The sequence below is a fragment of the Platichthys flesus genome, chromosome 2, assembly GCF_949316205.1.
Source record: "Platichthys flesus chromosome 2, fPlaFle2.1, whole genome shotgun sequence".
Taxonomy (NCBI): Eukaryota; Metazoa; Chordata; class Actinopteri; order Pleuronectiformes; family Pleuronectidae; genus Platichthys; species Platichthys flesus.
The window spans coordinates 3,209,759-3,220,791 of NC_084946.1; the positions used below are offsets into that span (position 1 = coordinate 3,209,759).

Consider the following 11,033-nt stretch of genomic DNA (forward strand, 5'->3'; position numbering starts at 1 on the left):
CAGTTAGGAAAGTTTTATGTATATATATATACACACACACACACACACATATATATAAATATGAGGCTAGTGTATGGCTTGTTGTACAGTAACATGTGTATGAGTAAGTTGTCCACTGCAAGAACAAGATCTGATTCCATATTCTTGTGCCACTAATTCCCCTTTTCCTGAATGCATCATGGTTATCAACAAATCAAGCCAGCCTTGCCTCAGTGCCTATTGCCTTAAAATAATATATATACTGATTGATGTTAATTCTCTTTTACTAATCCTTAGTTAATCCTAATCCTTCTTAGTATTCAGGACTTCTACTTGTAACAAAGTTTTTCTGTACTACTGTGTTCATACTTTGAACAAGATCTGAATAGTCATCCTACAACTGCAGTGCGATATGGACAAAATTTCCTTACTCTTGTTGAGGGTTAAGGCCAGAGGATGTTGCACTGTGTTAAGCCCAATGAGGAAAATTGAATGATTTGTGAATATGGGTAAGGGTTACAATAAAATGTGATTGATTGATAACAAAATGAAAATGTTCCTACCAGGCAATATAAATAATTATGACGGTAATTATCACATTTATTATTTTAATTTTAAAGACAGATTTTTGCTCCTGGGTGAAGATCTTTTATATGAGCTGAGAATCACAGTAATTATAGACATATATTGATTGTGTTATCACTGTGCTTGCACAATGCATACGAATTACATCAATACATATTGTACTTTTGTTGTATGGCTAATGTTGAAAATTATAGTGCAATAATGAATTGATAAAATGTTATCGCAAAGCCCTAAGTCATAGGTCACTGAAAGTAAGAGTAGTCTAGATGACTGAACGCTAAGTCTAAGAATAAATGTTGATTAGTTAATTATTCATCTATTTATTTATCATTTTAATATGTTATGTATTTCCTTAAATACCAATTAACCCTTCCTACAGGCATAACCCTTCCTACAGGCAATCTGCTGTTACAAGTACAAATACAGATTGCTTGGTTACACTTAAACTATTGGTTTCAAAATACTTGATCTTTTAAAGATGATTTTTATTTTATATTGGACTGTTTGACACAAAGTAATTAGATACTATTTTTCTTACTGCATGTAGATGGCTGCCATTGATAATTAATAATGTATAAATAACACACAAACAGCAAAAGCTGCCATACATGTTCAGTGTCTGGTAACATGTATGGCAGATATGCGTCTCCGATAAAACTAAATCTAATTAATAGTATTACCATTATTTCACTTAATGGATGTTGCTATTGTGCATGCGTGAACTACCGTCTTATGGAGCACTGCCCCCTCAGGAACTTGAGAAATATGTGTGTGTTGTTCCCTCTAACAACAAGATGAGACGTCCGCCCCTGCACCACTCTCATGGATGGGAGCGCTCTCTGCTGGTCGGCAGCTGAATTTTATAATAATTAAATAATTAATACAGGATTTGATCAAAGCCCCCACCACACACGCACACACACACGTTGGCACCATCAGCACCGACATGTTTTGCGGCTCTCGCCATTGGTGCTGATGGGTTCAGTGCTGCAGGAGCGGGTCCCACAGCCTCAGCTCCTGGTGGAGAGCAGGGTGCGGATCAGGGAGGCGCAGGAGAGCATCCGGAGGAAGAAGAGCAACAACAGGCCTCATGATCCTAGGTAGAGTCTCACATCATCCTACATGTTGTTATCGTCCATGGTGGAGACAGACACGGGAGCGCCTGTCGAGCCGCTCGTTGTTCCTCATCCGGTGTGTTATTATTTATATACAGTCTGAGGTTATTACAGAACATCAGCGCCATGTCCGCGGCTCTGGTATCCATTGATGTTTGTGGATTCCATTCCTTTTTTCTTAATTTTCTTAAATCTTATTTTTTTTATTAAGCAGCGGTTGTGTTTAATAATTAATACATGAGGTTGTTGTTTTTTCCACAGCAACAAAATGGGAATCCGGCCCCAGCCACAAAGGAAGTCATTGCAGCTACAGTATATGTTCCCAAGTCAGGAGAATAACAACGAGAAGGTGAGTCTGAAGTGGAACTAAAACATATGGCGTGAATTACGAGAACATTTATCAGCAGAGGTTGTAGTTATATTAATTCACCATAGGGCAGAAAAAAGTTTCTCTCATATCAGCTTTTCCAATGTGATTAATAGATAAGCCATTTTCAGACCACTTGGGTGTCAACAGAATTGGTTCTGGACATTGTCCGAAGTTTGCAAAGCAGGAGATTCTCACAGAAAACTCTGGAGTGTTCAGGTGCAGCAGGCAGTGGCAGGATGTGATACATTAGATCTGCTGCAGAGATCATGTGATTTTCTTTACAATACATCAACGCCAGTGTCTGCCCTCATCACCAAAACTACTCTTTCTTTGTCGGGCTTCCAATGTATGGCACCACTTTTTCATCTGGAGAATTTGTATTCTTTTTGTGATTTTTCTTTTTTATATCTGTGGTGTGTTATAAACGTCTATCGACACACTTGCTAGCAGTGATTCCTCTGGAGGATCTCCTGCTGTTTTCTCTGATAGGCTCATTGAGACATTCTGACAGTTACTGGGAAGAGAACTCCCGAAAAAATCTGGATGCTCTCACTGGGACATTTAAGTTCTCAGATACAGCCCTTCTGGAGAATATCCAGAGATGTCTGAAAGCACCTTAAGAGATTAATTGAGAAATTAATCATGTGATTCATCTACAAAGTGAACTCTCAGGTGCATACCTCCATTAAGATCATACAGCCCCCTTATGAACCAATAATATTTCTCTGACAAATGTTGATTTTGATTGTTAAAGCCCCCTGATCTGGATCTGAACTCAAATTTAATGTTCTTTTCATCCCACACTGCATCCTTCCACAAACCTTCATGAAAATAGTTTGAGTTTTGTTGCATAATGCCTCTAACAAACCACTGCAGAGGAAACATAATAATCTAACATTTTACCATGCAGCCTTAGTTTGAACTTGTGTCGAATGAACTGTTCACATCTATGCAGGTGTAACAGTGTCTCGCTGTAATTACAGAGAATGCAGCAAAGAAGAAAGCACAAGCCCCACCCCCCCCAGACGAAATGCAACACCTTTCAAAACAGGTGAGATTTTTTTTTTAACATGATGTCATTCTTATTTTCCTGAGAGTTGGGATAAACTATGTTTATTTTATAGTGCTCAGGGAACCTTGGACTCAAAGTCCCATCCACCTACCTCTGCAGAAGACAGGATGGAGCCCAAGGTGCAGCCAGCTGCTCAGCGCTCCGGCCACAGGGAGAAGAAGCGCACAGGATTCAGAGGGGGCAGACACACACCAGCCTTTCCCTGCCACCACCTGTCTAACTCCAGCCCCAATCTGGACACACTATCACCAAAACCAGAGGTGGGACGTCTGAGCAGCCACGGAGATTGTAACAGTGACACTGACACCGACTTGTCAGAGTCAGAGAGAGGTCCTGTGTTGCCCTCTGGTCGGGTTCCTCCACAGCTCGAGTTGAGGCCAGATGTTCCTGAGGCTGAAGACTGCCCTGCCCGCAGCCATAGGCCAACACTACAAGGCAGCAGAGGGTATGACTTCCCAGACTTCCTTCCTCCACCTTTTAACTCATGGAACCTCAGTCAGCTGGCTCTCTTCTACAACATGGAAGGCCTGGGGGCGTCTCGGCCTAGGCCAGTGGGATGTTTGGAAACGTACCTGGAGAGGCTGCTGCAGCTGGAGTGGCGTCAGATCCAGACTGTCATGGAGGAGAGTGGGAGGTCTGCTGTGTCAGATGTAACGTCCAGCTGCCACAGGTCACCAGCTGCTGCCTCGTCACGCCTCAGCTCTCCAAAGTGTATCCTACAGTGTCAGCGTGCCTTCCCTCTTACCTTCCTCTCTACCCTGGCCGGTCACTCTACCCTGCTCTCCGGCTGTGCCTGCTCTCTGTGCCGCATCCGCCTCTCCACCTGTAAAACGTCATGCTGCCGCTCCACCCACTGCCACACCCGTCCCTCTAGACTGAGCCCCACGCCGGAGCCCAGAGGAGCTGCATCGCTCCCAAAAAGGAGCTACAGTGAGAGCCGGGTGCACTCCTCCGACAGGAACACGGGCTCCCAAGCCCAGAGGTTAAGCAGCCCTGTGAGGGCCAACAGCCACCTGAGGAGAATGCAGGCCTCTGGCAACATCCGCAACCCGGCTCAAGGTGCTAACACTAGGCCTCATTCCACCGACAGGGACTCAAGTATTGGAGAACGGGGGGATGCATTAGATTACAGGATAGGGGGGTCTAGGAAAAGGAGTGACTCGGAGCAGAGGAAAGGTGGAGGAGTAGAGAGACGACAAAATGGATGGGAGAAAAGACGGAGTGGTTCTGAGTGTAGAAGAGGAGGAACCGAGCGTAAGAGAACAGCTGAGTTGAATGAACAAGAAATAAAACCAGATGCTGTCACTGCCATAATGGACAATTTACCAAGGTCCAAATTCCCTCCTGTTCACAGGCCAAACAGACCAAAACATGTTGAATTTGTTACTTAACAACCTGAGTTCTGTAGGATATTTATTGTAAGTCTGTAATTTCACTCTCCAAATGTTTACAATTTTCATTGTTTGAATGTATTGATGAAAAGAGTAGCAAGCTGATGACGTTGAAGATTTAGTTTGAGAATATGATGTTTTTCCATATTTCTCTGTTCTCAGGTTATTATTAATACATAAATATGTGTAATCCAATGCTGTACGGCACTATTTGTTGTAACATACCTCTTATGTGCATGTGGGTATTAATATCAATACTTTTCTAGTTTCTTCTTACTTTCAGTATTACTTGTGATGTAAATGAATAATCTGCCAATCAACAAACAGAAAAGCCTCACAAACATTATTAATGGTTACGGACAAATTATGATTGACTGCTGCAATTTCTTAAAGTGACTGATAAAATGAGGGAAATTATGATGTAAGCCTTGTTCTTCCCTTTCCTCAGGCTTTCTGATTAATTATGAAATGATTTAACTTTGACATTTGTGGATCGATCAAGGGATGGGGAAGGACATGTACTGCTCTATTTCTGTCACCTTCTCTTTGATTGTGTCTGCTGGATGTTCTCACTAAAATCTCTTCCGTCGCTGTCGTGAATAGGAGGAAGAGTTTATTAAATTCTATTTTCATCCCAGATCAGTTTACACTTAATAATACTCTATGAAAAAGTTAAAACTTGTGACTTTTTTTGAAAAAGTACTTCCTTATTCCACAAAGGTCTTTCTGTCAGCATGTGGAATGCATATCTCTTGTGAATTGTTCAACTATTGACTTCACACTTGGCATGTGTATTGTTAATATCCCAGGAAAGTACAGTGCTAAGTTTGGTGTTATTTGGATGCACAATACTTCAATATTGATAGACTTTTTAATTAACAGGCAACCAGTGCTCTGTTGCAGTCAGTGGGGGCAGAGCAGGGCCGTCAGTGTGTGGACCGAGTTGAATGTGTCTACCTCTACATACTTGGATAAACCAGAGCAGCAGTTGCCAAATCGCAGCCTGTGACCTATAATATCTGTCCCAACAAATTATTTTGATGTTTTGATTATTTTTATTTCACCATATCAGTCTGAGATAGTGAAGGACTGAACTGTGACAGGTGCAGATTTGGCAACAGCATTGACACAATCTTTGACTTTTTGCCAATTTGTTTTTAAGGTTAAACCACAATGTTTGTTTGCTTCTGCAATGCTTAATGTTGAGCGGAATTACAGGGCTTGTATTTTGACATGCAATGTATGAAAAAATAACAGCATCATTAAAATTGAATGAAACCATTCAAATGTTTATATAAGCCACACAAGTGAATAGTAATGATACAAATCAGTCAGATTTTATTACAAATCTTCACTGCAGATAAATCAGGGTAGGATAAATACAAAGTTTTTGAACTTCACTCTGCATCATAGTCTTTTTAGAAAGCTCTGCAAAAAAAAATATATAGAGTGTCAGTAAATAGTAGAACGGTTTGAGGAGGACTCACTAATGACAAATAATCATTCTGAACAGACTGAGAGGACAGCCTATTCCAACCAAGCAGGTTTAGAACAGGCAATGCACTAGTTCGTTGAAAATCTACATCTGAAACCTATTTTACAAAAGTACACAAACCTCTAACTCACTAGTTTGTAGAAGGCCCTTTGTTATAGCTTGGATTAACCGTATAGGTAAAGTCTCTACAAGCATTGTTCACCTGAATCTGGGCAGTTTATGCCCTTCTTTCTGTCAGTGCCTCTAAGGCTCCGTCACATTGAAATCGAAGGTGTCTTCAGAACTCTTCTCCAGGTCTCTCCACAGAGGATCTGTGGTGTCGGTCTGGTCGTTGACTTGGTCCCTCACTGACAGTCTGATGCTTGTCCAGTAGACACCGTTATGGTCTGATTGATTGAGTGCTCTTGAGATGGTTGTCCTTACAGCATGTTCTTCCATTTCTGATAACACACACTTACACAGTGTTGCCAACTCCTCAGTAAGGAAAGTAGCTATTGGCTGTCCTAAAAGTCGCTAGATATCGCTAAATGACGTCATCGCCTAATTTGCATAATGTAATGGTTGCTACAGGACGTACAGAAAGTGAGAAAAAAACACCCATAATATGTTTAGAACTTTAAAAAAGCTTTCTGCTAAAGAAGCGTATAACATTCACTTCACAACAAAAGTATTCCGGTTTTCTGGGATAATTTTCTCGGAAATTCCAAGACAAATGCACCAAAAAATTAAAAATAAAAGTGAATGCAATATGCTTCGGTATTCTTCTGTTGATTTTTTTTTTTTTTTTTAATCTTTCCATTGAAATAGGCCATCACTTCTCAACATACATACATACATAAATCGATTTTATCCTCTATTGTTAAATGTTAATATAACAAATTGAATCAAAAGGCTGTTATGTGGGGTGGAACTTCTAGCTATAGTTCCAAACCTCCTCCTTTGATGTGCACCGCAGGATGATGTGCTCCACAGGATGAAGTGCGCCGCAGGATGATGTGCGCCGCAGGATGATGTGCGCCCCAGGATGATGTGCATTGCAGGATGATGTGCCATGTGCGGCAGGATGATGTGTGCCACAGGATGATGTGCGCCCCAGGATGATGTGCATTGCAGGATGATGTGCCATGTGCGGCAGGATGATGTGCGCCAGAATGAAGTGCGCTGCAGGATGATGTGCACTGCACAATGATGTGCGCCGCAGGATGAAGTGCGCGCAGGATGATATGCGCTACAGGATGAAATGCGCAGCAGGATGATGTGCGCCACAGGATGATGTGCACTGCAGGATCATGTGCAACGCAGGATGATGTACAGTGTTGATGTGGGCAACAGGATGAAGTGCGCCACAGGATGATGTGCGCTGCACGATGATGTGCATTGATGATGTGCGCAGGATGATGTGCACTGCAGGATAATGTGCGATGTGCGGCAGGATGATGTGCGCTGCAGGATGATGTGCGCCGCATGATGATGTGCATGATGATGTGCGCGGCATGATGATGTGCGTGGCAGTATGATGTGCGCGGCACAATGAGGTGCGCCGCACGATGAAGTGCGCCACATGTGCACTGCATGATGATGTGCATGATGATGTGTGCCACACGATGATGTGCGCCAGAATGATGTGCACCGCACGATGAAGTGCGCCACAGGATGATGTGCACTGCATGATGATGTGCATGATGATGTGTGCCACACGATGTGCGCCAGAATGATGTGCGCTGCATGAGGATGTGAACCGAAGGATGATGTGCGCAGCAGGATGATGTGCGTGGCAGTATGATGTGCATGGCAAGATGAAGTGCGCCACAGGATGATGTGCGCCACACAATGATGTGGGTTGATGATGTGTGCAGGATGATGTGTGCTGCACAATGATGTGCGCAGCACGTTTATGTGCGGTGATGATGTGCGCCACAGGATGATGTGCGTTGCAGAATCATGTGCGCTGCATGATGATGTACAGTGTTGATGTGAGCCACAGGATGATGTGCGCCAGAATGATTTGCGCTGCAGGATGATGTGCGCCGCACAATGAGGTGCGCTGCACGATTAAGTGCTCCACAGGATGATGTGCGCCACAATGATGTGCGCAGGATGATGTGTGCTGCACAATGATGTGCGCAGCATGTTTATGTGCGGTGATGATGTGCACGGCAGGATCATGTGCGTTGCAGGATCATGTGCGCTGCAGTATGATGTTTGCAGCACGATGAGGTGCACTGCACGATGAAGTGCGCCACAGGATGATGTGCGCCACAATGATGTGCGCAGCATGTTTATGTGCGGTGATGATGTGGGCTGCAGGATGAGGTGCGTTGCAGGATCATGTGTGCTGCAGGATGATGTACAGTGTTGATGTGCAGGATGATGTGAGCCAGAATGATTTGCACCGCACGATGATATGCGCTGCAGGATGATGTGTGCCACAGGATGATGTGCTCGATGATGTGGGGTGATGATGTGCCGGCACGATGATGTGAGGTGATGATGTGCGTTGCAGGATCATGTGCGCTGCAGGATGATGTGCGCAGCAGGATGATGTGCGCTGCAGGATGAAGTGCGCAGCATGATGAGGTGCGCTGCAGGATGAGGTGCGCTGCAGGATGATGTGCGCTGCAGGATGATGTGCGCCGCACAATGAGGTGCGCTGCAAGATGAAGTGCGCCACAGGATGATGTGCGCCACAGGATGATGTGCTCGATGATGTGGGGTGATGATGTGCCGGCACGATGATGTGAGGTGATGATGTGCGTTGCAGGATCATGTGCGCTGCAGGATGATGTGCGCAGCAGGATGATGTGCGCTGCAGGATGAAGTGCGCAGCATGATGAGGTGCGCTGCAGGATGAGGTGCGCTGCAGGATGATGTGCGCTGCAGGATGATGTGCGCCGCACAATGAGGTGCGCTGCAAGATGAAGTGCGCCACAGGATGATGTGCGCCACAATGATGTGCGTTGATGATGTGCGCAGGATGATGTGTGCTGCCCAATGATGTGCGCAGCATCCTTATGTGCGGTGATGATGTGCGCAGCAGGATCATGTGCGTTGCAAGATCATGTGCGCTGCAGGTTGATGTGCGCAGAAGGATGAGGAGCGCTGCACGATGAAGTGAGCCACAGGATGATGTGCGCAGCAGGATGATGTGTGCCACAGGATGATGTGCGGTGATGATGTGCTTGATGATGTGGGGTGATGATGTGCGACACACCATGATGTGAGGTGATGATGTGAGCTGCAGTATGATGTGCGCCACACAATGAGGTGCGCTGCACTATGAAGTGCGCCACAGTTGATGATGTGCGCAGGATGATGTGTGCTGCACAATGATGTGCGCAGCATGTTTATGTGCGGTGATGATGTGCGCAGCAGGATGATGGGCATTGCAGGATCATGTGCGTTCAGGATGATGTACAGTGTTGATGTGCGCCACAGGATGATGTGCGCCAGATTGATGTGCGCTGCAGTATGATGTGCGCCGCACAATTAGGTGCGCTGCATGATGAAGTGCGCCACAGGATGATCACAATGATGTGCATTGATGATGTGCGCAGGATGATGTGCGCTGCACAATGATGTGCGCAGCACAATGAGGTGCGCCTCACGATGAAGTTCGCCACAGGATGATATGCTTAGCACAATGATCTGCGTTGATGATGTGCGGTGGGTGATGTGTGCTGCACAATGATGTGCTCAGCACGTTTATATGCGGTGATGATGTGCGTTGCAGGATGATGTGCGCTGCAGGATGATGTACGCTGCAGTATGATGTGCGCAGCACCATGATGTGAGCTGCACCATGATGTGCTCTGCAGGATGATGTGCGCTGCATTATGACGTGAGTGCATGATGTGCGCCACAGGATGATGTGCGCCGCACAATGATCTGCGTTGATGATGTGCGCAGGATGATGTGTGCTGCACAATGGTGTGCGCAGCAAGTTTATGTGCTGTGGTGATGTACGCCGCAGGATGATGTGCGTTGCAGGATGATGTGCGCTGCAGGATAATGTGCGCTGCAGTATGAGGTCGGCAGCACGATGATGTGCGCTGCACGATGATGTGCGCCGCAGGATGATGTGCGCTGTAGTGCTGCAGGATGATGTGCGGTCATGATGTGCGGTGATGATGTGCGCGATGATGTGCACCGCACGATGAGGTGCGCCGCACGATGATGTACGTTGATGATGTGCCCTGCAGGATGATGTGTGCTGCACAATGATGTGCGCAGCACTGTTAAGTGGGGCGGCATTGCCAGCTCTACGTCCAACACTCCTCCTTTATCCGGGCTTGGGACCAGCAAAAAGAGCCAAAAGAGACACCCTGGCAGAGCAAGTTATGTTTTTTATTTTTTTCAGGGTCCTGAAAGGGTTCAGTTTCACCACGTTCCACACTAGAGGTCTGGAAATGTCTCTATTCTTAAATGCATCACGATGTGGACTCTGCATCGATGAAGAGACTGAACTCAATGACTCATAAGGTGCTGTCATTTGCCAGCACCTCGGCACACACAACACACTGAGGACGTTGCTCAGTCGTGCCAGTGACGGTGAAACCAAACTGCAAATAGCTCTCGTCATATTTGCAAAGCTTTGGCTTCTTCGCAACTGGCGCATCGGTTGCCTGACCTTTACGAATCAGAAACTTGTCCATGGTTGTGTTTGTTTGCTGATACAGTGTGTGTGATGTTAATAAAGTTGTAATTGCAACGTCGTGTTCTTGTGAGTGTGTTTGTATGTGTGGCTGGGAGCGACTCGCACACGAATAATGAATAACACAGACAACTAACATTTTGGTAGAACTATTGTTCTCTGCTTTGATTTTGAAAAGTGGTAACTTCTTTAGACATTATTTAACAACCATGATACATTTACCACCGTGGAGTCGTGTGTTAGAGAGTTGTTTTAATGTGTGGGGAATTATTACTATGCAGCTTTCTGGCAGCTGGTCTATGATTGGCTAACCCTGATATCCTTCATCACTCTTCATGTCCAAACCTAAGCCAGTCAAAAACAGGGCAGGGCGGG

At 45.2% G+C, this 11,033-nt stretch overlaps 1 protein-coding gene across 2 annotated transcripts; it reads left to right on the forward strand.

The window, feature by feature from the left end:
• The first annotated feature begins 66 nt into the window (after positions 1-66).
• On the forward strand, positions 67-5,149 carry LOC133959522 (protein FAM217B-like). 2 transcript variants are annotated; one of them, XM_062394601.1, is made up of 4 exons: positions 67-1,664; positions 1,941-2,028; positions 3,033-3,100; positions 3,174-5,149. In XM_062394601.1, exons 1-4 carry the CDS (start codon positions 1,540-1,542, stop codon positions 4,510-4,512), a joined length of 1,620 nt encoding a protein of 539 aa, XP_062250585.1. In that variant the 5' UTR covers positions 67-1,539; the 3' UTR covers positions 4,513-5,149. The 2 variants fall into 2 exon arrangements, with proteins under 2 accessions (XP_062250585.1, XP_062250586.1); XM_062394602.1 differs by lacking the exon at positions 67-1,664 and having other exon boundaries at positions 1,944-2,028; positions 3,181-5,149.
• Positions 5,150-11,033: the final 5,884 nt, after the last annotated feature.